The sequence below is a fragment of the Girardinichthys multiradiatus genome, chromosome X (genome assembly GCF_021462225.1).
Source record: "Girardinichthys multiradiatus isolate DD_20200921_A chromosome X, DD_fGirMul_XY1, whole genome shotgun sequence".
Taxonomy (NCBI): Eukaryota; Metazoa; Chordata; class Actinopteri; order Cyprinodontiformes; family Goodeidae; genus Girardinichthys; species Girardinichthys multiradiatus.
In genome coordinates, this window is record NC_061817.1 from 35,377,501 (window position 1) to 35,404,216 (window position 26,716).

At 39.9% G+C, this 26,716-nt stretch overlaps 3 protein-coding genes and 2 non-coding genes across 8 annotated transcripts; 4 read left to right on the forward strand and 1 right to left on the reverse strand.

Moving 5' to 3' along the window:
* Positions 1 to 465: 465 nt before the first annotated feature.
* LOC124863262 (progranulin-like) lies at positions 466 to 14,672 on the reverse strand. 2 transcript variants are annotated; one of them, XM_047357572.1, is made up of 16 exons: positions 14,441 to 14,672; positions 13,838 to 13,978; positions 12,536 to 12,673; positions 12,317 to 12,445; positions 11,368 to 11,449; positions 11,165 to 11,271; positions 10,830 to 10,983; positions 10,610 to 10,741; positions 9,457 to 9,554; positions 9,090 to 9,332; positions 8,723 to 8,965; positions 8,356 to 8,598; positions 6,568 to 6,906; positions 3,198 to 3,434; positions 2,827 to 3,084; positions 466 to 1,267 (listed from the first exon to the last, which is right to left on the reverse strand). In XM_047357572.1, the coding sequence occupies exons 2-16, from the start codon at positions 13,976 to 13,978 to the stop codon at positions 1,124 to 1,126; spliced, it is 2,688 nt and encodes an 895-aa protein (XP_047213528.1). In that variant the 5' UTR covers positions 14,441 to 14,672; the 3' UTR covers positions 466 to 1,123. The 2 variants fall into 2 exon arrangements, with proteins under 2 accessions (XP_047213528.1, XP_047213527.1); XM_047357571.1 differs by having other exon boundaries at positions 13,838 to 14,013.
* A 232-nt stretch (positions 14,673 to 14,904) lies between these two features.
* Positions 14,905 to 20,872, forward strand: LOC124863266 (probable mitochondrial glutathione transporter SLC25A39). Of its 3 annotated transcripts, none has more exons than XM_047357579.1 (12): positions 14,905 to 15,072; positions 16,307 to 16,412; positions 16,549 to 16,608; positions 16,735 to 16,785; positions 17,138 to 17,247; positions 17,337 to 17,404; positions 18,466 to 18,590; positions 18,667 to 18,840; positions 19,073 to 19,182; positions 19,453 to 19,534; positions 19,627 to 19,707; positions 19,788 to 20,872. In XM_047357579.1, the coding sequence occupies exons 2-12, from the start codon at positions 16,316 to 16,318 to the stop codon at positions 19,904 to 19,906; spliced, it is 1,077 nt and encodes a 358-aa protein (XP_047213535.1). In that variant the 5' UTR covers positions 14,905 to 15,072; positions 16,307 to 16,315; the 3' UTR covers positions 19,907 to 20,872. The 3 variants fall into 3 exon arrangements, with proteins under 3 accessions (XP_047213535.1, XP_047213533.1, XP_047213534.1); XM_047357577.1 differs by lacking the exon at positions 14,905 to 15,072 and adding an exon at positions 15,079 to 16,046; XM_047357578.1 differs by lacking the exons at positions 14,905 to 15,072; positions 16,735 to 16,785 and adding an exon at positions 15,079 to 16,046.
* A 980-nt stretch (positions 20,873 to 21,852) lies between these two features.
* Positions 21,853 to 26,038, forward strand: LOC124862163 (60S ribosomal protein L3). Its single transcript, XM_047355977.1, has 9 exons — positions 21,853 to 21,937; positions 22,393 to 22,585; positions 23,847 to 24,015; positions 24,360 to 24,495; positions 24,694 to 24,880; positions 24,953 to 25,215; positions 25,303 to 25,398; positions 25,481 to 25,600; positions 25,905 to 26,038. Exons 1-9 carry the CDS (start codon positions 21,935 to 21,937, stop codon positions 25,947 to 25,949), a joined length of 1,212 nt encoding a protein of 403 aa, XP_047211933.1. The 5' UTR covers positions 21,853 to 21,934; the 3' UTR covers positions 25,950 to 26,038.
* LOC124863619 lies at positions 24,527 to 24,620 on the forward strand. The gene has a single exon (XR_007037175.1). It is a non-coding gene; the product is annotated as a small nucleolar RNA U83B (small nucleolar RNA).
* Positions 25,699 to 25,831, forward strand: LOC124863617. Its single transcript, XR_007037173.1, has one exon. It is a non-coding gene; the product is annotated as a small nucleolar RNA SNORA54 (small nucleolar RNA).
* Positions 26,039 to 26,716: the final 678 nt, after the last annotated feature.

Sequence of the window (26,716 nt, forward strand, 5' to 3'; positions counted from 1 at the left end):
ATAAATAGAATTTTTATTTTTTTTATTTATGTGATTTAAAGATCAAAAATCAGACTGCTTTGCTTGTTTTATTAAAATATTGTTATATTTTAATTATATTTTTATATTAGTTTTTTTGTTTAGCAGGGAAAAATTTTAATTATTAAAATAGTTTTTGCAATTATAAAAAAGAAAATCATCAAAATTCTGTGGCCCCTGAGTACTTGAAAATTTTTTGGAGTACTGTAACATTTTCATCCACATGGCAAAAAGTTTGGACACCACTGGGCAACACACTAGAATCCAATAAAGTGTTTTTTATGCAAGTATACCATCAGCACTCACACCAATACTAGAACAAGGCCTCAACATGGCTGTCCGTTGTAGTGACCCAAACTCATTAAAAAAATTTAACTGGTTTGTTTAATGATGTAGGTTCAGTTTCAAAAGGTATTTACCACGTTACGCAACAAAGAATGACAAACGTTTTAATTTTGTCAATTCTTGTTTATTAGTTCAATGGTAAACTTCAGAAATTGGATCATTCCTTTAATTAAGCTGCATCAAATAAAATCCGTAGTTCTGTACCAAATTAACAAGTTTTATTGATAAAAAGAATTAAATGAATGAAAAAAGAAATCAGTTTTTTTATTCAACATGAAGTCTCAAGTTAATTTACTAGCTAAAACATGATTCTGTAATTCTTTATTAATAATTAAAATCTAACACTATTAGGAGAAATAAGAGCATTTTATTAAGAAATCATTGCAGATTTGGAGAAAAATGACTGATTATTGACAAAGAAACAAACTGTCAGCCAAAAGGCAGCCGCAGCAGATCATGACAATGATTTAGTGAGATTTATGTTGCATGTGGAGTGTTTCAGTTTTCTTCTTGATAGGGTAGAGTTTCAAGTATTAAACTGTGTACAGAGATAAACAAGCTTCTTTCGCATGCAAACATGCAGACAGACACCTTTTAATTCATGCTCACATACCCTTACAGCCTCCTTAAGTGCAATTTAGTTTAACAGCGACCCCTTTACCATTTAGCAAAATTTTCTGAGAACAAAGTAGTAAATGTATTTTATATTTATTTTATTCATTGACTTCCATGTTAAAATAAATGTCAGAACCCTATGTTTTTATAGAATTAGAGCTCTCTTCTTGTTGGCGAGGAACATGTTCCAGTTCTTCCAGTCGAGCCCTGAGTTCTGGATACAGGAGCCGCCTTCGCCGCAGGTGTAGCCAGTGGGACAGCAGTGCTTCATGTCGCTGCAGCACACTGCCTGCAAGGACAACAGAGGGAGCTCTAAGTTAAATAAATTCATGTAACTCATGTCAAAAGTATATCCTGCTGTCATTAATAATTGCTTATGGGCTTGAAGTATCATTCAAGTAGCATTTTTATTATACACATAATGCAATTTTTATTTTATAATTTCATTTGTATTTAATTTCTTTTACAGTGCTGCAAAAAATATTTCCCTACTTTTTTTCTCTTGCTTTTTTTTGCCACTTATAAGTTTCAGATCATCAAGAAAATTGTAATATCTGGCAAGGAAAACCTAAGAAAATACAAAATGCAGTCTAGGTGTCATTATCATAAAAATGCAATCTTTAAATGTAACTAACCAAATGTTCTCATCTCAATAACTGTTAAATATTTTATATTTCAAAGGTTTTGGAACTCCAGAGAACCACATTGAGAACCATCATCCACAAATGGAGAAAACATGGAGCAGTGGTGAATTTCTCCAGAAGCGGCAGACTACCAACATTACTCCAAGATTGCATCCAAGAACTCATCCAGGAAGTCACAGAAGAACCCAGAACAACATCTAAAGCAATGTGGGCCTCATTTGTCTGTTAAGTCTTCAGGACTCAACAACCACAAAGAGTGTGGACAAGAATGTCATCCAAGGGATGCTTCCCAGATTTTTGGGAAAATATTTTGTGAACTAAGGAGACAAATGTGGAACTTTTAGGAAGGTGTGTGTCCCGTTACATCTGTCATGAAACTAATACAGCATTTTAAAAGAAGAACATAACAGTCAATCAAGGTGGTGGTAGTGAAATGGTTTGGCAGACTTTGCTCCTTCAGGACCTGGATGACTTGCCATAATTGATGGCTCCATGAATTCTGCTGCGCGGCAGAAAATCCTTAGAGACAGCTCAGCCATTGGTTTTTGACCTTTGTCTCAGCCACACTTGGGTCATGCAGCGGTACATGATCAAAAGTACTATTCCATGTCCAACTCTGAATGGCTCAAAAAAAGAACATTTTGCAGTGGCCTAGCCAGAATCCACAAATAAATGTAAAGTTTAATGCTATGAGTGCCCCACAGTGTTTAATTAATAAATAGTTGAACTAATCAGGAAATAGTTCAATGGTTCAGCATGTAGAGGTGGGTTTGTCTTGCTGCAAAATTTCACTAGCACTTTTAAATATTAAAGAAGTGGTGCATATGTGCAGGAAATATTTGGTTTCACAGAGCTGCCTATGCTTGAGAATTTATAGACATGTCCAAAAAAAAAACATCTGTGGCAGCCTGGTTGGGCTGGTGAGCAAATAGTTAATGCTGCAGTGTTAAACGCATAGACAGCAAGTCATTTAACTAAAGCTCTGCAACTTCCTGAGCTACTGAAATGCAAGGTAGATTTGCAATAGTGAGACAAGGTACAAGAAAAAAAAAACTAAAAGTTACTAACAAAAAGAAAAAACAAAAGGTTTGGAATGTGATTGAAAATGAAAACTTTAGCTACAACAGAGCAATTGATCATGCGAAAAAAAGTTAACTTCATTATGATTTAAGGTATAGGTCACGGAAAGAGCAGCGTGTCATACATGAGGAGATGGACAGCAGCCCCAGGTCGTGGGAGATGTCCTGCAGCAGGTCTCGCTGTCTTGGCAGCTGGTCTGGTCGTCACACTGGATCTCCCTGGGCTTTAATGGCGTGAGCTGAAGATGGTACTCAGGTAGATAAACTGGTGTCAGTGGGAGAGTCTCCAGCTGCAGCATGATGACCTTCTGGCAGGTCTTAGAGAAGACGTTGCAGGTGTAACCCTGTGGGCAGCAGTGCTCCTTATCTGAGCAGCACACAGCCTGCACACAGAAGACATCAGCTCTTATTTTACATAAGCAAACCCTGATGCAGCTAACGAATACTGATACAGCACTATATATTTTCATGTCAAAGCTTCTGCCACTAATCTCACATTTTGCAGTGGGCAGCAGCCCCACTCGCCCGTGAACAGCCTGCAGCAGGAGGTGTGCTTGGGACACTGGTGGTCCATGTTGCATCGCACATTGCTGTAATCAGCCTGGACGCTGGTTATAGCTGGGAGTTTGGTGTACCAAGGGATCTCCACTTCTCCTTTGATGCACGTTGTCTTGTCTTCATTACACTTGTAGTTTTCAGGGCAACAGTGGCTCCCGTCGGCACAGCACACAGCCTGGGGGCAGAATTGAGAGACGGAAGTGTTACTTTCACATCCGCCATACGGTTGTCACTTCTGCTTTTTTTGGTAGTGTAATTCCGAACTCTCAGTCACAGAAAAAAAACGGTGCCTTTTAAATTTCGTGTTCTTGGGCCATCTTCTGACATTAAACACATAGGTTTAATTTACAGGTGCATCTCAGTAAATTGGCTTATTGTGGAAAAGTTCACTTATGTCAGTGAAACCTGTATTATACAGATTCATTACAAACAATGTAAATTATTTCAAGCTCATATTCCTGTTAATTTTGATGATTCTGGCATACAGCTTAACATGAAGCCAATACTTGGTTTGTCAGAAAACTAGAATGTTACATATGACAAATAAAAAAGGATTATTATAGACAGTTTTCCAGCATTCAGTCACTGACACGCTCCACAAGAAGGGTAAGTCAATAGCTGAAACTCACTCTTCAGTCTGTTCTGAGTGCTGTACCCAAGCATATTAATGGAAAGTTAAGTGGAAGAAAAACATTGATACAGAAGTTAGCACAAACAACAGCAATAAACACAGCCTAGTATCAAGGTGCTTGACTGGCCAGACCTAAACCCCATAGAAAATCTATGGGATGTTGTCACGAGGAAGATGGAAGACACCAGAGCCAATGATGCAGATTAGATGAAGAGCAATGTTAAAGTACTGGAGTGAGTGCATAGATCATACAGTACATTACCATTTTTTTCAGTAGCTCATCTCTGTGCTAAAATGAATTTCTTTATTGATCTGATGTGGTGTTCTAAGAAAGTTAATTTTGGGTTTTAATTAGCCCATCTGTGTGCAATGGACCTACATAATAGATGAGTTTCACTTTTTGAATTTAATTACTGAAATAAATGACATTTTTGATGATATCTCTATTTATGAAGATGCAGCAGTACATTTAATAAAACCTATTACAGATTTGTTCAAGCAGCTTGAGAAACACACAATTGTTTGCACTTTACCGCACTCTGGTGATGTGTAACAGATGTGTGGGTGGGGAGACATCTGTCTTATGATGGAAAACAGAATTGAAAGCAGGTTAAATATTAGCTGAGTTATCTGTGTGATTAAATTAACAATGCAGTTTCACCTACTGCAGAAATAAACTCCCTGGCTCTTGTAGCATCTTTTGACTCAACTTTTTGTTTTATGAATGCTGGTGTTGAATTTTGCCTCTCGCACGCTCCACGTGGGCAGGATTTATTCAAACAATATTATAAATCAATGAATGTTATGTCAAGCTTCCAAGAGGTATTTAAAAAGTACCAATGTACTGCATTTTCAATAAAATTACGCTGTAACTGTATGCAAATGTATGACAATAATGCAAGATTGAAGAGCAGTAATCTATATTGTCTCGCTTTATAGAGTTTAAACACTCAAATGAAATGATACTTATCCTTTCAGGTTTTTGTGGCAAAACTGAAAACTTTTCCAAACTCAATTTCAAGACTTTATTTGATTTTTAACATTGAGAGGGAAACAATTTACAATAGTTAGCCTTAACTATCCTAGGGTTCCGAACTACATGAAATACTGATGTCTTCACCAAAAAATTAACTGCACAAAACAGGATTTAAAAACAAAAAAATCCTTATCAATGTTACTTATGTTTTAATGGTTTAAATCTCGTTCAGCTCTTTTTTTAGTACGACACTATGTGTTTTGTATATATTGTATTTCCTTTTTTTTTATGCTTATCTGGACGTAGAAATGTTATATGCTGAAATATCTATATTTTTAAATACTTTAGAAAATCCTGGTTTCTTAATTATGATGAGCAGTCTTAGCTAAATCCTCCAGTTTGCATCAATGTCATATAAGGGAAATATACCCTCCTTAGTTGAGAAAATGTGAGAAAGTGCATCAAAATATTTCTTAATTTTAAGAATCTGCATGGATATTTACAAATTAAACTGATAATGGGGGTTAAAGTCAACAATTTAGATCATATTACTGTCCTGGTTTTGTTAGCTATTTCCCATTTTATATTGAATAGCCTCTTCCTGTTCGCTTGTATTAGTCTGACATTAAGCTGCAGTTTCAGGTTATTCGTTATCTACTTAAAATAATTTCTGCTACTTACTTCCCCATTTTTAACATGAATCGTCAAACTTTTAAAACCAGACATTCAAGCCTGTTTTAGTTTGTTAGTGGTTGCTGTCTTTGTCTCGCTACTGTTGTGTTTATAAGGCACAATAGAAGGTTCCAACCTTCCTGCTGATGATAGGAGTTTTCCTTATGTTTTAACAAGACCGAATGAGAACTTAAGTTATTGATTGTAGAACAACAGAACCAGTAACAGCTGGGAGCTTCATTGCAACACCCAGTCTGGTCTTTTGCTTTGTAGACCCTGTTACTGATAACAATAAATAAAAAATATAACTGAAGTTGGACCTGGACAGTTTTTGGTGAGGAAGCCGAGCCATGATGGAGTGAGAACAGGTTGCACCAACTATCAGCTATGTTTCTCAAGAAAAAACAATGAACCTGGTTTCCCTTCACTAAGTGAAAATAACATGATGTAATGATGGTAAAGAATAAATGTATGCATTTGCAGAGCTCAGTATCAGTGGAAATACACTAAAGATTTTAACTTAAGAAGAGCTCCACCGTCACAAAAACACACTGACAGCTCTCCGGCATACACCAGCTGCTGCTGTATTACATGCAAAAAGCTATGTAATTATGTTACAAGCTGCTGTAGAAGTAAAAGATACTAGATGGTAAGGTAGCAAATACCCTAATTGTCTCATTCTTGTGTATATCGGCAACTCCCATATTTGAAGGCTCAGACAAAAAACTGCTGATTAGTTCACCAAAGGTTTACAACAGAACAATTAAGCTGTAACTGCTCTTTGTAACATATGGGTTGCAATAAGCACAAGCATGTTGAGAAAGTGCTGTCTATTCAGGGTCAGGCTGGTGTAAAATATAGGATGTATGCAAACTTTGTATGACAAAAACATTTGTGTGATTATCTTTATAAAAAAACATTTCCCACCATTTTTTTAGTCACTAATTTAGCTGCTTCGGTTAACCACACGATTTAGCCTCGAAGATGAGTTAGTGGAGGATTATGATGTTGGGTAGAAGCAGAACTCACCTTTGGAAGTGGGCAACAGCCCCACTTTTTAAATGAAGCCATAAAGCAGCAAGTGGTGTCTGGAGGGCAGCTAGTGTGCTCGTCACACTGATTCCTGTCCTTCTCATCCTCCTCTTCATCTGTTTCTTGTGGGGGAAGCTTTTCCTCTCCATTTGTCTCAGTTGTGCTTGTTACAAAGCTTTGGGCTGTTATTTTTAGTGTAGTCGGTGCTGCAGTGGTAAACACCGGGATCTTTTGCATGGCGGGCGTTGAGCCTGAAGCATTTAAACACTGTGTGTAGGTTGGGTCACATGTGGTGCCTTCAGGGCAGCAGTGCTCGTGGTCATCACAGCAGACCGCCTACGACACAAAGTGTCAGCAACATGTTTAATGTCAATCGCCAAGGGAGATAGAATGTTTCACTGTCTGGCTAAACATCAAGGCAAATTACTAAGTACACCCAATCACCCAAGCTTCAGAACTACCTTTAGTAGCAACAACTTGACATGGTGGTTTTATTTATGTTAGTTCATTGAGGTTTGCAGAAACTTCCTTTTGCTCAGCTACCTTAAGGTCCCACCAGAGCATTTCAATTAGGTTGAGATCTAGACTTTCCCTGAGCCATTGGAACACATTTATTCTTTTCTTTTTAGTCATTACTTGTAGATGTGCTGCTGTGCTGTGTTTTAGATCACTGTCCCTTTAGGAACTTGGTTTAGTCCAAGCTTCAGCTGTCAGACAGATGGCTTCACATTTCACTCTAGAGTACTTTGGTACATGGAGGAGTTTATGGGGACTCAATAGTCCAGTAGACAAGGCCATGTCTAAGGTGCCACGGATCAAAGTAGCTATGTCTCAAACATCTCTGAGTTTAAAAAAAGATCAAGAATACAGAACTAATCGAGGCACTGAGTCAAACCCATAGGGGAACACAAAACATTTCTTAGACATCTGCCATTCTAAAGCATTAAACGCATTGAAGTGGTGAATGATGCTTTATTAATGTTGTTCTATATTCAGTCGTCAGCACTTCTGAAGGAACTACCCATGGCTTAGGCCGAGTGATCTGTTCTGTCTCTGCACACTTTTCTGCAATACCTCTGCTGTGAGTTAATGGCAAGAAATGATGTGCGTAGCAGTGGATAGCAGTGGTCTGTTGATCAACTGGTCGCACAGACCCTCTGGCATTGCCACATCACACCCCCTAGCCACAAAGCTACCTAACCCTGACACAAGTCGGCTACTATGGCTGAATTATTACAACCTGACTTGACTCAGGTGCATAACAATTGTTGACCCTGCCTCAGTCCGTTCACAAAACACAGAGATGGTAAAAGAGCTATTTTACGTGACTTGTTAAAAAGGGTATTGACTGAAGGTGCCCAGCTCCAGTGGCTACAAAACAAGTCTAAATCATTGGTACTCAAGTTATTTGGAAATGACCTCACAATGATTCCCAGACTGATGGTCAGCAAAAGTTGCTTGACTAAGGTTGCTGCTGACGTCCTTGCACTTTGGTTTTGTGTTATCAAACACCTGTATGCTTCAGATCAGCAACCAGAAAACTTTTGCATTTATAGGGGTGTCAAACTTGCTAATCATCAGTTAATCAATTATATTTAATAAGCTGCATCTGGCCAGTTCTTTTCTTCTCACATCCAATGGAAGCAATAGTAGTGTACTTAGTTTTTTCCTTGAGTATACCTACCAATGCTACTATCTTCCAGTTAAATCCCTAAAGCATGACTCTAGGAAATGTAGTCTACATATTGGCTGCAGATGAACTGTAGTATGTGATGGTGTGTTAACCTTAGGTAGAGGACAGCAGGCCCAGCCACCTTCTTTGGTCTTACAGCAGGTGTTGCCATCAGGACAAGCGGTGGTGTCGTCACATGGGACATTCTTCACCTGTACCTGCTCTCCCAGTCTGGAGATTGCAGGTATCTTCTCCAGCCAGGGAACAGAGCATGTAGCATCTTCACAGGTCTGTTCTGCCATATTGCATTTTTTCCCTTTCGGACAGCAATGTATAAAATCTTCACAACAAACAGCCTGAGGACAACAGGTTTGGACAAACAGAAACCCGTCAATACACCAAACAGCACAACTTTGGAATAAATCTTTACTTTTTTTTAAGGAAAAAAAACTCTAGGGAGAGAAATTTCCACAACATTACCTCTGGTAAAGGACAACAAGCCCAGCCACCCTCTTTGGTTTTACAGCAGGTTTTGCCATCAGGACAAGCGGTGGTGTCGTCACATGGGACATTCTTCACCTGTACCTGCTCTCCCAGTCTGGAGATTGCAGGTATCTTCTCCAGCCAGGGAACAGAGCATGTAGCATCTTCACAGGTCTGTTCTGCCATATTGCATTTTTTCCCTTTCGGACAGCAATGTATAAAATCTTCACAACAAACAGCCTGAGGACAACAGGTTTGGACAAACAGAAACCCGTCAATACACCAAACAGCACAACTTTGGAATAAATCTTTACTTTTTTTTAAGGAAAAAAAACTCTAGGGAGAGAAATTTCCACAACATTACCTCTGGTAAAGGACAACAAGCCCAGCCACCCTCTTTGGTTTTACAGCAGGTTTTGCCATCAGGACAAGCGGTGGTGTCGTCACATGGGACATTCTTCACCTGTACCTGCTCTCCCAGTCTGGAGATTGCAGGTATCTTCTCCAGCCAGGGAACAGAGCATGTAGCATCTTCACAGGTCTGTTCTGCCATATTGCATTTTTTCCCTTTCGGACAGCAATGTATAAAATCTTCACAACAAACAGCCTGAGGACAACAGGTTTGGACAAACAGAAACCCGTCAATACACCAAACAGCACAACTTTGGAATAAATCTTTACTTTTTTTTAAGGAAAAAAAACTCTAGGGAGAGAAATTTCCACAACATTACCTCTGGTAAAGGACAACAAGCCCAGCCACCCTCTTTGGTTTTACAGCAGGTTTTGCCGTCATGACAAGATGCTGTTTCATTACAAGGCACGTTGTTTACTGAAGAAGAAGAAAACATCTATGTCAAGAAAACTACTTTAATTTGATTTCAACTCTCTTGCTGGGAAAAATGTGTTTTCACAGTTTTTAACAGTTCTGACCGAAAGTTAAAAATTTGAACTACCACTTTGTGTAATTATTCTTAAAGTTGACCTTTGCCATTGATTATTAACAGGAGCTCTGCAATCGTTATTTTATTTTAATAAGTTATTTTATTAATTTTATCTTGTCTTGTTATATCCCTATCATAAGCAAACAATTTGTTGTAAAACGTGAATCGACTTGACTTATGTATTGCAGGAACCTTGATATGGTCCATGGTCCAGTTACTGCTAATGAGTCCCCGGTTTTATGAAACAAAATTAAACATCTCTATTCTCAAGAAACACATTTCATTCCAGAATGACTGAGTTGTGAAATATCAAGGAAAGATCTCAGCCTAGTGAGACATAGGTTGAAAATATTAGGCCTTGCGCCAACATGTGTGCAATAGCCAACAAAAGAATAAAGGATGAGTGTATTGAAAATTACTTCATGCTCATTGAAATGTGTGGTGGAGGATGTGTGATGCTGTGGTCCTGTAAACGTTTTTAAATTCCAGGACATGTTGAAATAAAAATCTGGTGGTTTCTGCCAGAAAACTGAAAAGGGGTCATCAGACACAAAATCATCTGCTTCCATGACCTTCTTGGCATCCACACCTAAATCCTACAAAAAATCTGTGAGCTGCAGAGACGAGAGCATAAAACACCTGGGACACTGTACGATCTAAAGAGATTGTGCAAAGAAAAAGAGTCAAAGATCCTTCTCTCTCTGCATGATCCAATCTTATGAAATGTAGGAAAATCATTAAAAGACTCCTTTTGCAGTTTAACAGAATATTAACAGCAGTGGAAAATTTGTGCAGGTTTCTGAGAGCCAACATCTTACCATAAAATGTTTTGTCAGTCCTTTGTATATTACATAGACAATCCTGTCAGAGTGAATGTTATTTATTCTAAAACTGACAAATAATTTCTGGTAAAGCTTTCCAGAAACATGAAGTGAAATATCACCTGCATCTGCCTTGGCAACAGTTGACACAGTCACTTCCTCCTCCGGGTAAGGAACTGGATTGGTTGTGGTAACTGCAGTGGATTTTTCTGTTTTGCCCCCATCAGCTGCCTTGGCTGTAATTTCCTCATCTTCTAGAAAAACAGACACACCCAGATTTCTTCAGTACGGGGAAGTACAGAAAACTGGATGTTCGGTGTAACACACAAACCTAAGGCTGACCTTTTTGGTTCTCCCAGTCTGCTCTCAGTCTGGCAGGGAACTTGGCCCACATTGGCAGCTCCTTTTTGGTAGATGTGGAAATGCATTTCATCTGTTTAGTGTCGCATGTTGTTCCATCTGGGCAGCAGTGTGTCTTATCATCGCAGCACACAGCCTGTGAGGACAATAAAGTCACAGGTAATATCAGGATAAGACACAATAAAGACATGATTACTCGGATGTATGTTAACGTGGGACATGCAAATCCATCATTTGACTTTCCCCTCCTTTATTATCTTATAGTGTGAAGTTCTACTAACATGAAACTGCTTGTGTTAAAGGTGATTACTGCATACCTTTGGCATTGGACAGCATCCCCACTTGCCCTCTGGAGTATCACAGCAGGTTGTGTCATCCGGGCACTCCGACACCCCGTCGTTACACAGAACTGCTGTCACAAGTTCTTTCACACAAAGCAAAACACAACCATTAAATTTCTAAAAACTAAAATAATAAAAGATGAGGAAGAGAAAAAATCAAATACTTCTTTGAATTTAACCTTTTTTGATGCAAGAGCGGCTGTCAATGCTGCACCGGTGGCCCTCCGGACAGCAGTGTTTCCCATCAGAACAGGAGATTCCCTGTTGGAAGGCATCAAGTTAGCATACAATAAACCTATGAACCGTTTCAGCCACCCTTATGACCCTCATAACATCTGCCATCCGGTGTTTTCAGTAACTCGCGAGAAGTCAGTTAACATCACTCTGGGCGAATTTTTGCACACTTCTGTTTGCGAAATAGTTTTCATTCCTTCACATTGGAGGGTTTAAGGACACGAGCAGCCTGTTTAAGGTCACGCCACAGCATTTTAATTATATTTAAGTCCAAACTTTGATTAGGCCACTCCAATACCTTCTCTTTTGAAGCATTCAGAGGTGGACATGCTGGTGTGCTCAAGATCACTGTCCCGACTGCATGGTTGGAGTGACCTTGAAGTAACCAAGCAGCCCCAGAACATCATACTACCACCACCATGTTTTGACTGTAGACAACGTGTTCTTTTTCCCCAAATTTCATAGGAGGGACATCTTCAAAAAGGTCCGCTTTTGTCTCGTCAGTGCACAGAGTATGTCCCCCTGTTTAATGTGGATCATCAAGATGTTTCTTTATTGGGTTTGTTTTGGCTAGCAGTAGTTTTGTCCTCAAAAAATATCAAATCTTTTAGCCTACTTCATGTTGCTATGCAGCTATTATTTAATGGATTTCATGATTCTGTAGGTCTTACTTCACAAAATCTGAACGAAATCCTGCAGTATCTTGATTTACAACTAAAATGGTACTTCATCAACAAATAAACAGAATTCTGAACAGAAATTAGCTGCATAAAAAAATATTATTTTTAAAGAGCAACAAGAAAAAAATCTTTCCCTAGAAAATACTACTGATATTCATTACTAGCATGTGAATCCGTCAGAGGTTTTGTGTGTTATCAGTGCTTGTTTGATTACCTTTGCTAAAGGGCAGCATCCAAACTTTGTCAAAGCCTTAAGGCAGGAAAACTCAGCAGGACATCGTGACTGATCGGGACAGATGTTATCGTCTTCCTCACCCATGTACGTCTTGATCATCCTGAAGGACTGCAGGGATAATAAAAGAGGGACACCACTCAGAATCCAAAAAACTGGGTTTTGTGAAGGGAAACAAGGGGATATCATTGTCATTATTACTTTGGAAACTGTGGGTTGAAGAGCAAAGGTCCTTTCCAACCATGGGATGGACACAGTGGCGTTCACACAGCTGGACGTGTCTGGGTTGCAGATTGTGTCTCCTGGACAGCAGTGGATGTGATCCTCGCAGCATTCAGCCTGTCCAGACGGGAGTAGTGGGAACACTTTGACTACCAAAGTTCGTACGGCTATCTCACACTCTGAATGAGGCCAGCTCTTTTATCTGGTTTGTACAGTAGTAAAATGCCTTCAGAGATGAATAGCACTATTATAGAATAACTAGAGTACAAGAGCAACATTATCCTTTATGTCAATTTAAGTGTGATATGGAGCTCATGAGGATAAAACAATGCATCCTAGCTGGATGTGTCAGATGATGATGTACGTAAGCCTTTTATAGTAAAAATACTTTGATAATAATATGTATAATAATTGGTTGAGCAAAACTATTTACATTTGAGCAACTGAGGATTAAATTGTGGCGATATTAATTGGCCATAAAGAGAAATCTATAAAAATGCAAGCGTTTGTTAGCTCAGCCAATCCTAGCTAGAGTTAAGAAATTCTTATTTATTTTTACTTTATTCCTAGTTTTTGCAACATATTAAAAAAAAACATTTAACAAGATCATACTAAAAAGCTAGGTGGAAGAATTTGGTAACTTTATTTTGGATGCTGTTGGTTGTTAGCATATTTAAGAAATTTTGTTCAAATATTTATTTTATTTTTTTAAACATACATGAAATCAAATATGTTTATGAAGAAAATACTTCTTATTCAAAAGTTGTGTTGGAAGATGTAAGAATTTTCCAGTTTGAATTGTCATTTGTTCAAGCTGTTGCTGCGTTTACTAAATTTTTTGCGAACATTGGTTTTGTAGTGCATTTTTAACTGTTGTTGAAATACTAACAGAAAATAGGAATTTCTTTGGCAGTAAACACCCTTCCAAATTAGTTGTTTCTGGTTTGTTTTGCTAGTTACCCTGATGCCTAATCAGAACATTGAGTCAATCCTGGAAATTATTCCTTATTTCTGTACCTTTACATCCTTCATTGATTGTACAAATAGAGATGAAATAAAACTGGGAAAAACTAATCTCAAAGTTTGCTTACAACAGATTATTTGTTTATTTGTGCTTTTTTAATTTCATAAACTAATTTCTTTGGGGTTTTTTAAGAGAAGAAACCACTTGTTTTTATATTGTAGTAAGTACATATCATACCATTGTATCCTACCATAAACATTTAATTAATAGACCAGAAAGTGGAAGCTTAGAGAGGTTTGGTGTGCAACCATATCTACCTGATCAAACGGGCAGCATCCATAGCCATTAGTTGGACTGCTGCAGCAGGTTTGACCATCTTCACATCTGCCTCCATCTGGACACTCATCTGCACCAACCAGGGCAAGGAAAGCCCAATAGATCACAAACCAGGTCTGCATCTGCAGGCAGGGAGAACCACTCACAAACAGAAGGTCTAAAAAAGAATGGAAAGTAAAACTTTAAATCCCCTTTTCCACTGGATCTTTAAATAATTATTTGTTGCCTCAAATATCAGCTTATAAACTCTAAATTCTGCTATTGTTGAGCAGTCATGCAGATAACTTTGATATTAGGCATTTTACAGTAATTCTAATAAATAATCTAACTATTTTTTGCCCAGGTGGACAAAAAGAAACATATACTGACTATCTGACCCTCAGTGACTACCCATGTTTATTTCCGACATTAGCACTTCCTTAGTGTTTGCTCACATTTTCCTCGTCTTCCAGCACAAAAACGACACTTTCACTTTCATTTAAATTATAACTTTTTTTCTATGAATAACCAACTTTTGAAACGTCATTTTTAAGCATTTTTCCAGTGGATGGAGGCTAAATGATGAGTTGTAACAGTGCGCTTACCTTTGGTAAAGACAGAAAGGCTGCTGTGACCTGACAGTGGAACTTCTCCGGTGCGTCTCGCCCCAGTTAACCCACACAATGAGTCCTGCAGTCCTGCGTTATCCCGAACACGCCCTCATCAGGTCAAAGGGAGGAGGCTAGAGGTGGATCCCTCAGTCTCTACTGTGCTAAGTCGCTGAATTTAAAATCAAATGTATTTTTTAAATAAAGGTAACTGAATATGTGAACTTTAGTTATTGTCATCACACAACATGGTTTGCCTTTGCAACGGGTGACTAACACACAAGTGAACTTGTTTACTTGAAGCTGATGATGCAGAAAGTGATGTTACTGCCCACTAGAGGGCACCAAAGCGTCGGAAACAGCAAGAGGCGGAGTCAAGTTCCTCCAAACGCTGATCTACAAACCATTCGTTCAGCGCCACTGTCCGTTGCTTTGGTTACGCATATGCTTTTAGAGTCTGCTCTAAGGGTAAGTGAGTGATGTGTAGTGAGGCCAGGCTTTGATAACATTTTGGACTCAGGATGCCCCTGCAATGGAGTACCTGAATAACTTGATTTACCGCAGACTGAGTAACAGACATGGGTGAAGACACCTATGTTTCAGAAAAAGGCTGGCAGCTAAAGTAAGAGGTGGGTAACGTTAGCTCATCATTTATAGTGAAGCATCGGAGCTTATAAAAGCAAGATGGCTACCGAGCTCATCAGCGTTCTGCAGTTAGCCGTTAACAAAACACCCATATGTTAAGAAGTCAGACTCAGTGCAGTTTTTAGATTATTGGATTTGGTCTGAAACTAAGTGTTCGTGCTCACCTCTACTGTGCGTATAGTTTTATTACAATTGATGCTAAAATACCGAAAAAGACACTGAAGTTGGCTTCAGTTTGATTACTGTTTTTAAGGACTTCGTTCTATTTCAAAAAATAAAATACTTTGACTCATCCGTCTTGGACAATGTTATTGGAATGTATCTGGTTTTTCTTTATTACAGTGTTTATGTTTTAGGTTCTGAACTACACCCTAAGGCCAGCTTTCTTAAAACCTGTGAAACTGTCCTTATACGTAATCAACCGGACGCCAACTTCAGCCTCGCGAGCAGGAACATAGTGTTCAGCTGCTGAATTTCATGCACGAAAAATACTGAAGCTTTAATCCAATCTATGATGAAGTCAGGCTGTGGATTTATATAACAAACGTGCATCCGGTCGACGTAAGGCTAGAGTTTATTTGGTCGTGGATCGTAGGAGACTTCCGTGCAGTTTATGCAGCTTTTAACGTAAAAACACGCTGAACCCTGTGTCACTGTTAAAGGAATTTGTCTCATTTGGTCAAACACTATGCCCCATGTGGCTGTAATGGCCACATTTCGGTATATTAGACTCCAGGAAGTGGACAGGCCAACGGAAACGCAGAACACCCTCCTCCACCCCTTTGGGGAAACCGGTTTGAGACGGTTGTCTCTAGTTGTGGCTCAGGGTGAGATTGGAAGCAGCATGCAAGTTAAAGATAAGCTATCAAAATGCTTCAAGGACCTTGTCTGGACAACTCCACCTAGACATACCCTGCTCAGTAAAAAAAAAAAAAAGCACGTCTGGCTTCAATGCACGGTAATTATGATCAGTTAGTGCTGTTTGTTTAAAGCTTTCTTCTCAGCTTTGTTTGGCTGTCATGGACACATTTTGGACATTTTAGGAGTAGGTATCTCTTGTCTTTTAGATGTCCATTCACAAACTCTGCTTTAGATTGCAGATCTGTTTACTCCTCCTGCATTGCACAGCATTTCGTTGCACCAATTGATGGTGACAGTGCATGATTTTTACGGCTGTGACCTGCTATTTCGTATGTTTGTATGTTTGGTCTGACACAGGTGGGCAGGATGGGGGAGCGGACCGTTGGCGGCCCTGTGGCTGCGATCTCTCCAGTGCAGCAGATGCTGGCCTCTGGCACTGGAGCCCTCCTCACATCTCTATTTGGTTAGATTATAGAAACAAAGAGAACAAGAGCCGTAGAGTTTTGCACTTTGTTTGTTGTTTTTTTTTTGTTTTTTTCATTTGCATTAGTTCTGCTGCTTCTGTCTTGTTGTGATTGAATGAGTGGCTTTGTTTACAGTCACACCGCTGGATGTTGTGAAGATAAGGCTGCAGGCTCAGCAGGCACCCTTCCACCAAGGTAGAGAAAACTGTTATTGTGTGGCTTTGTATCACATTAGGATGACTTGTATCTAACTGCTTTTGCACTTTAAACTAACCCCTCTATACTGCCTTCCTTCTGCTCCACATCGGCTTTGGTCTCTAGCTTTAGGCAGTGAATCTGCTCCATGGGTTGGCGTCCGCCGCTCTTCCAAATGTGAGTATTGACCTGCAGCAGCAGCACACTGGAGCCTATTTGAAAAATGTATTTCTGTTCAGCCACATGCTAGATAAACACTTTCTGCTTGTGAAGCTAAAATAACCTCTTATGGTTTAGGTGCTTAGTGGTCACTAATCAACCCAAAATAAACTGTACAAGGACATCCCTGATGTTATCTTCTGAGTGTCATTGCCATTGCCCCGTGTTTGTTGTTTCAACTTTAATATTGTGAGATACAAAATCGGAAAAAAATAAACATGGAGGTTAATGAGTAATTATAGGTGGTCATTGGGGTCATGGATGAGCGTGCTCTTCTTTCTCTTTTTTGACTGCTGCTTGTTCTCTGCAGGGAAGTGCTTTCTGTACTGCAATGGATTGATGGATCACATCTACGTCTGTCAGAATGGAACAAGTTGCTCCAACTGGTACAGAAAACCAACACATTTCAGTGGCACTCTGGTGAGTAGCATCACATTTGCAACATTTGTTTTTCTCATCATTTGTAATATCTGCATAATTGATTGAGATGTTTTTGTTTTTTGACACAGGATGCCTTTGTGAAAATCACCCGCCATGAAGGACTCTGGTCTCTGTGGAGTGGGCTGCCTCCAACACTGTGAGTGTGTCTTAAAAGCTGAAGCTAAGCAGGAGTTTTTGAAAACCTGTTAAATCTGCCCCTCTGATTTTGAATTAAGCTCTGAGTCTATTTCTATTACTTCCGTTTATAATTCCTTGTTCATCACTGTCTTCTCCATATTTATGCACAAGATAATATTTTATATCTATTTTTGAATCAGTTGCTGCTTCTCCACGTCACTGTTTTATTTAAGTGCAATACAGCTCTTTTTTGTTTGCATGTTTCATTTTTATACATATTTCAAAGGTCCAGATTCTATTTTTCCTGATTATTGGGAAACATTCCAGGGATTGACAAGAAAACAAGGCGAAGGGGAGGGCTGGGCTGGCTGAAATGTTTGTCCAATCAGCAGGTTCGTCCTCGGAGCAAACGTTCTCAGACAAGTGTCGGATTTAATGAGACAGATAAATGCTTATGACTGTGCAGCGATGCCATTTAGGTAAAGATTTTTTTATAATTTGGGTTCTTGTAATCATGAACATCTTGGTCTGTTCCTAAATGGTTTTAATTCTTAGTGTGGTTTCTTTATGAGATCTTATTTCCAGGAATAAGTGGTACGTTTGTAGACTATCCCACTACGTGTTAGCGGATAATAAATTGTATTTTGGGGATTGCACAAACATGATATACTGCATCAAAGCTTGGAGCAGAGGATTCTCTGCATAAGGATAACATCCTAGTCTCTAAACGGGAAAAAAACCTAATGATACTGCTATCCTCTCAGTCAGAGCATCTTATACACCAACCCCCAGGTGCCTGTACGTACTGGTTGTCTTCTTTAGTCAGATTAAGCCAGAAGAAAACTCAAAAGATCTCATTTCCATGACGTTCTATTTATTGGTGAACTTCTGGTTTTGAACATCTAGGTTTAAGTATTGAGGCTCATACAATATTTATTTCTAATATTGGAAACCTGTTTGTTCCTGCAGACTGTTATATCTGTTTGACACTGTTGACAAATGTACGTTTTATATCTAAAAATATTTTACCGACATGATGCACAGGACTGCTTATTTTTATGTTTGTTTATGTGTCTGAAGGGTCATGGCAGTTCCAGCCACAGTCATCTACTTCACCTGCTACGACCAGCTGAGGGACTTCCTGTGGTTCGGTCTGGGTCTTCAGGGCAGCCATGTTCCTCTTCTTGCTGGAGGTCTTGCCAGATGTAAGAGGAAGAAAAAACCTGGAGCAACTCTCCTTGGTGTTTCCTGTTGTCTTTAACTGCAACATTTGTGTTATAGTGGGAGCTGTGACGGTAATCAGCCCTCTGGAGCTGGTCAGGACCAAAATGCAGTCCAGAAAGCTGACCTACAGCGAGCTGCAGGTGTGCATCCGCTCGGCTGTGGCCCAGGGCGGCCTGCTGTCAATGTGGAGGGGCTGGGGACCCACCGTTCTCAGAGATGTGCCTTTTTCTGGTGAGATACATTGGCATCTTTAATTGCATTAATAGCCACCTAAAGAGTAAAATGTAATTAAGAAAAGAGGGTTGTTCTTTTCATCTTTAGAGGATTTCTTCAACATAATTCCTTTTGAACTCGTTAAAATTAGTTTGCAGTTGTGGATAAATTAGTGTAACTAACTTCAGACGTTTAGTGCAGCATTCTCTGCCAATATTTTGTAGTAACGCCGTTTGTCTTGTTCTTCCAGCTTTGTACTGGTTTAACTACGAACTGGTGAAGGCCCAGCTGTGTGAACAATACGCAACGCCAAAGGCCAACTTTTCTATCAGCTTTACTGCAGGAGCTGTTTCTGGAGCCGTGAGTAGTCACCAGTAGTGTTAACACACATCCCAGTTAGGCTCCGTTGCACCACTTTAAATTACTCCTAAATGGTAGCAAGGTTCCTACACAGGCTGGGAAAGTATAGAATTTGGTTTGATTTCCAGGTCTGAAATAATGAGGAAAAAGAAACTTGAGTTTGATCAAATATCTGTACTTCCAGACTTTGTTCCCGCCATCACATTTCCCAAAAGTTCTGTCCATCTTGCCGGATTATTCTTCAGAGTCTGTGTGTGTGTCTGTGTTCAGATTGCTGCTATCCTGACGCTCCCATTTGACGTTGTGAAGACTCGAAGGCAGATTCGGCTGGGAGAGATGGAGTCTCTGGGAGGTCTGTGTTTATACATGCTAATCTCACAAATATGTCTGGCGATTTTTTTTGTTATTTTGTTCTAAAATAAATCTGATGTTACTTGTTTACAGTTTCCAAAAAGGGAACCATTTCCACATGGCACATGATGAAGGAAATCTGGTGTGAGTTGGGTTACAGAGGTCTCTTTGCAGGTACGCGAAGTGTCATATGTTAAATAAAATTATCTTGTTTGCTTTGCCAGAGGGTGAAAATATATATATTTTGTCTCTAGGTTTCATGCCCAGAGTGATCAAAGTCGCCCCAGCCTGTGCTGTAATGATCAGCAGCTATGAGTTCGGGAAGGCCTTCTTCCAAAAGGCGAACCTTGATCGACAGCGGCTGGAAGTATGAACTCTGCCAGCAGGGGGCGTTTTATGTGGAAAACATGCTTTCCCTTCAGACAAAACAAGAACAGGCTGGCCTGGATCTAGTTTTTCTTTCATAAGACATTAAACATGAGGATTTCTGGTCTATGGAAGGATGTGCAGACTGGTTCTCCAAAAAATAATTGACACGCCTGAAACCTTCACTGCAATGAGTCGTCTTACTGAGCCTGGATCCTGAAAGACTTCATTTTATGCCACTTTGAGAACATTTATTAAACGTTGGAAGACAAGTTTCAATGCATAAATGCAGAGATTTGGGCTGAATGTGTTGAGGCATCTTTAAACCTGAGACCGTTACCGAGTGTGGATGTCAGGAGTACAAATGAATAAAGACTGCAACTTGATATGTACTGTAGCATGAACCAGATAAACTGAAGTCGGTTTCTTTTCAGTGCAGAGTCCAGATAAGATCCTTCACCCCTCACTCACATTACTACGTGAACCGTTGTCCTGTTGCAGTAAAACATGAACATTTTTTAGCAACCATCTGCTGTGTAGATGACATAAAAATATTTTGAATGCCTGTTTAATTATTTTTCATATGCAACAAAAAACCTTTGAGAAAAAATAGAGGCAGAACATTACATTCATATGTATATTGGAAACATGTCACAGTTTATGACATGCAACACCTTAATTTATGAAGATACACACACCTCCCAAAGCAACCTTTCAAGCTAGCCGAAGAGGACTTCACAGTAGGGTTTAATTCGTTCAGGAAAGAGCAATAGGGCAACTGTTGCATGAATTTATATGAATTATTTGGATTCATTGAGACCTCAGGAAATGGATGATTCACATAATGTGGTGTTCTGGTGAGTGAATATTTTAGCAACTGAACCTTAACGCAAGGAAATGTCAGCCTTTAATTGAAGGATGTAAATATTCCTGTTTTATAAGATTGAAATAGTATTAAAACGTTACAACCTGATTTTTTGTGCAAGGAGTGACTTTTTTCCAGTTTTATGTGCTAAACAGTTATATATATATATTTTGTAGGAGGTACATATAAGATTATATGCACTGTAGGGCAACATATGTTGAAAAAAATCATCTTAGGATATCATGGGGAAGTGAGGAAATGTGGATTCATAGCAACTTTAAAAAAATTTTTTTTATCATGCATTCATGAAATTGTATTGAATCCACCTTCTCATCCATTCTAACCAACGTCCCTGTTTCTCCTGAAGAAAAGCATCCCCAAATCATGATGCTGCCACCACCATGATTCGATGTGGGGATAGTATGCAAGGTTTTTGCTCTCATCTGATCCCCCATTCGCCGTCAGAAGTTCCACCTGAACCGTGAATCTTTATTTCTGACCTGACAGTGTCTTCCTTGGTCTTCATGATGCTGTTTGTTCCCTAATATTTTGTCACAAACCTCAGAGGCCTTCACAGAACAGCTGTATTTATAATAATAGTTTATTACACACAGATGGACTCTTACTACTAAGGTGACTTCTGAAGACAATCGGTGGCACTAGATTTGATTTAGGGGTATCTGATTAAAGGGTGTTGGATACATATGCAGACGAAACGTCAGGTTTTGTTTTAAAAAATTAAAGCCATGTATAAATTTATATTTAAATACCATCATGTACTATCAAGCCCTAACAACTCACAATACATTGACGTTTGCTGTGTCAAAATGTGAAAATAGGGTGTGAATAAACCTAGCTTCAAATGTTGGAAACTGTTTTTGCTTTAATTGATGTTTATTCTTTAGAAAAGTAACAGCAAATAAAGGCGCCGCTACGATACTAACATTTATTTAAAATAAATCGTTTCATTAATAATTGAGAACTTATATTTAGCTGGTATTTGTGTAATTATTGTCTAACTGAACAGCGACACAAAGTGGCTAAACGTCGAGTGTTTTAAGGAGGCGGGACTGTTTAGAACATAATCACGCAGATTCACGCGATAGTTCCTGCGCTATATATTGGTAGTTGGCCAAACTACAGGTCTCTTTCAATCGGACGGGAGACGAAATGGTGAGATGTCTTCTGCTTGTCGTGTAACCATTAATCCATTGTTAATCTTACCCATCGGTCATCGTTCTTCACATAGGAGACTCTAGATCGTCTTTGTTTATGTTTTTCAATACATTTCTAAGGATATTTCTTGTCATTTGATTGTACATGTTCAACATTTCGAGGTGCATGTGCCGACAGCCCAGCGACTGTGGACCCAAGATGGCTGCTTAAACCAGGCCTGAAAGACACGTTTAGAGTAGATAATAAAAAACTTGATAAATATTGAGCTTGATCTAATGTACAGATATAAGTAAACATGTAAGAGGTTTGTGTATTAAGAGTTATAAGGAATAAAGTTAAGTGGGACTAACAGCATGGGAGACGCCAGTATCCCGAATCAAATCAGTTTATTAAATTTAGGTTCAAAATGTGGATCTATTCGGAAGCTAACTTATCCGAATTTTACTTTACAGTCCCACCGTAAGTTTTCTGCTCCGCGACACGGATCACTGGGCTTCCTGCCCCGCAAAAGGAGCCGCCGTCACCGCGGTAAGGCTAAAAGCTTCCCCAAGGATGACCCCAGCAAGCCCGTGCACCTGACCGCCTTCCTGGGCTACAAGGCCGGCATGACTCACATTGTTCGAGAGGTGGACCGACCCGGCTCAAGTAAGCCTTGTTCTTTCCAGGAGTCCAAAATAATGAAAACTGCTTAATTGAGATGCTTCAAATGTCCAGAACTGGAGGTGGCATCCAGCTGGATATTACAGTAAAGGGCCATTTCTCTGCTTTTATAGCAGATTCTTCTGAAATATTTTAATAAAGCGCTAAATTATACAGAACTGACCAGAGGTTCCCTTTGCTGGTTTTAGCTTTTTGAATGATTGTCTTGTGAACAAATCTGTAGTTAAAATAGCATGAGTTTATTTTAAAAAACATTTCCAAGTAATTTGTCACAATGGATTACTTCATTTTTAGAAATGGTATAACTTCTAGATGCCACCAAATCTGCAGTGATTTTTTTAAAGCTGAAATTCAGAGAATGTTTATCTTTTAAAATAACAAGTTTTATTTAAATAAGTTTTTCCTGTTGTCACGTTTAAGTGTTTCAGCCTAATAAGTGGTTAGAGTAAAAGTGGGGTAACTGACTTGTGAAAGTTATAAGTCACGTTTCTTCTTGTAAAATATTTTTAGACTTTCAGGTATCTGAATATTGTTTGATCAGCCATTGCTTTTAGCAGCAATGGGGGTGTAAATGGAGTGATTCTATGCATGCTTGCATTGGGAAATTGTGACCAACCTTGTTCACCAATCAAGACACTGCAGGGGCAAATTGCAGCTGCAGACATGTGGATGGAAATATGCTTGCATGTAAATGGCAGTTCCAGTCTTGAACACATAACTTGAACTTCCTCTCTTGCTGCATAAAATTAGTTGTATAATATTGTATTTGCTGTGCCCTCAGTAATGCTCTTGCCTTTTTAATTAGAATTACATATTTGAGCAAAAATCTGAGGTGGCAGTGTAGTCTCTTTTGGGATGAAGTTAATACTTAAATCAATCTGCATCAGTGTTAAAGTTTTGCTGTAGGTACTTAAATTAAACTGGTCCAATTCTGTTATAACATTATGTTTTAATCTCCCACCCCAGGATTAATGGCCCCATGTAATCCTGCATGTAGACTCCTACTTTGGTTTTGAGCCACAATTGATCAGAGGCAGTTCAGGGTTCTAAATGCAGTGAAATGGCTCTTTATGAAAGCATTTGATGCTGCAGACGTCTGCCTGTGATGAGACCTTCGACGGGCGGACATAATGGGTTTATACCCCCTTGCTGAATGTCGAGTCCTGAGTGCAGCCTATGCAGTCAGTGCAGTAAAATATGGAAATCTGTGTTTTAAGATGAGATTGATGTTTTTATTTCAACGCAGAGGTTAACAAGAAAGAAGTGGTTGAGGCCGTGACCATTGTGGAGACTCCTCCCATGATGGTGGTCGGAGTTGTGGGCTACGTCAACACCCCACACGGCCTGCGGTCCTTTAAAACCATCTTTGCTGAACACATGAGTGATGAGTGCAAGCGTCGCTTCTACAAGAACTGGTGAGTATGAGCCAGAACTGTACAGGTTGCGTTTCTGAAGCAGATGTTAGTTGCCAGTGGAAATGAACCAGAACCAATGTTTTCACTGAGCGAGTCTAACATGAACGGTGGCCCCCTGTGGCAGCTCCGCTCAGGTGATGTCTGCCCTGATGAGCTCCGGGCTCCTCTGGCCAGTGGAAAGTGCTTCTTAGAAACTGAGCCATGAGCCAAAATGCTTTTAAAGCTGATCCAGCCCCTCGTCATAGATGGGAGGGCTTGCAGCTATGCACAGTGTTCCTCCGCTGGCCCCATTTGGGGGGTTATGAGGGACCTGTGCCAACCTTTGCTTTGCTTGCTGGTCTCAGGTACAAATCCAAGAAGAAGGCCTTCACCAAGTACTGCAAGAAATGGCAGGATGAGGAGGGCAAGAAGCAGCTGGAGAAAGACTTTGCTGCCATGAAGAAATACTGCCAGGTCATCAGAGTCATCGCCCACACACAGGTTGGTATTTTCCTTTGAAAGGAAGTCCTGTGTTTGTCAGTGATGAGACCACGGAACTTGCGTCAGGCATGGCGCCCGATATTCATGAGGATGTCTTCCATGCTGCCTTCCTTCTGAGACTACACGGCTGTAAACTGAGTTTTTACTGGAACAATAAATTAGTGCATCTTTTGTACTAACAACTTTGTTACTTTGCAGATGCGCCTGTTGCCTCTGAGGCAGAAGAAGTCTCACCTGATGGAGGTGCAGTTGAATGGAGGCACCATCTCTGACAAGGTGGACTGGGCCCGTGAGAAGCTCGAGCAGGCAGTACCTGTCAACAATGTCTTCACCCAGGACGAGATGATTGATGTGATTGGTGTTACAAAGGGTCATGGCTACAAGGGTAAGCTATTTGATAAAGACTCGAATCGTCTTCAGAGAGACCTCGGAGGGTAAATCTTTGTTCTTTTTTTAGGTGTTACCAGCCGCTGGCACACAAAGAAGCTTCCCCGCAAAACCCATCGTGGTCTACGTAAGGTTGCCTGCATCGGCGCCTGGCATCCGGCCCGCGTGGCTTTCTCTGTAGCCCGTGCCGGTCAGAAGGGCTACCACCACCGCACAGAGATCAACAAGAAGATCTACAAGATCGGCCTGGGCTACCACACCAAAGACGGAAAACTGGTGAAGAACAACGCCTCCACGGAGTACGATCTGACCAACAAGAGCATCAATCCCCTGGTAAGGGACCCCTCATATACACCTATGATTTTAATACTATTTAACAATCAAGGTGAACTTTGTCATTCAGTTGTCTTCGGTTCACAGGGTGGATTTGTTCACTATGGAGAGGTGACCAACGACTTTGTCATGGTGAAGGGCTGTGTGGTGGGAACCAAGAAGAGGGTGCTGACTCTGCGCAAGGTGAGGGGGAAGCATCCTTTTAAGAAATCATGACTGCACAGATGAAACTGAGAAATTTGAACTTAAAATATTTCTTCTTTAGTCCCTGCTGGTGCAGACCAGCCGCCGTGCTCTGGAGAAGATCGACCTCAAGTTCATCGACACCACCTCCAAGTTTGGTCATGGCCGCTTCCAGACCGTGGAGGAGAAGAAGGTCTTCATGGTAAGATTTTAATTTTTCTTCTTGGTAAACTCTTTGTAAGCTTCAGACTAAAACACACAAATTTGCCCATGTTTGAGAACATGGTGCCAATAGTTGCTCTGCACTGTTCGTAACCTGGTTCAGCCTTCAGTGTGAACTCTGGGTTCCATTCCAGTGCCACAGTGATCTCCAGTGAGGCAGGGGAGCAGTGCCTGTTTGTGCTGGCTCCCTGTTCACTCTCTGGAAACACCGGCTGCTCTGAGCCCAAAGCAGATTCTGTCATACAGAGGCATGACTGACTGGTCCAGTTTTCTGTCTTCCACAGGGTCCCCTCAAGAAGGACCGCATTGCCAAGGAGGAGACTGTTTGAAGACTCTGACTGCAAGCGAAGTCTCTGCTGTGTCGACTGTAAACATCTCTACTATTCTGCAGAGTTTAATAAAAACTGGAAAAATAAAACAAGTTCTTTTTTTTTTTTAGTTGAACTGATAAACCCTGGATCTGAGGTTCTGTTTCAACCTATAAGTGTCATTATAAATGCTGTGGAGATGATAGTTCTGTTGCCTTTACCAAAACTGGGTGCTTGTCTGTATGTAGGGAGGGGTCTGCTGCAAGCTTGTCAATGTTTTGGTGGTGAAACATTAACAAACCTATTATTAATAGAAGAAAACAAGAATAATCCTAGGTTTCTCTTTAGTACAGTTGCTAAACTTACACAGAGTCATAGCTCTGTTGAGCCATCCATTCTCTCAGCAGTCATGACTTTATGGGATTCTTCTTAAATAAAATTGATTCTATTAAAAATTAAATCTTTGACATACTCCTGAAGATGATTACTTCATCCTCAGCAAGTGAGACAACATTGGAAATAACTGTAGAACCTGATCTGTGTTTGAACTGTTTTGATCCTGTGGAGCTTCCTGAGTTATCAGAAATATTAGCTTCATCTAAACCTTCAACTTGTCTGTTAGACCCAATCCCAACCAAATTATTTAAGGAAGTGTTCCCTCTGATTACCAGCCCCATTTTAGATATGATTAATCTATCTTTAGTAATTGGATATGTACCACAGGCTTTTAAGGTAGCTGTAAATAAACCTTTACTTAAACCTTCGCTTGATCGAGATGACTTGAAAAA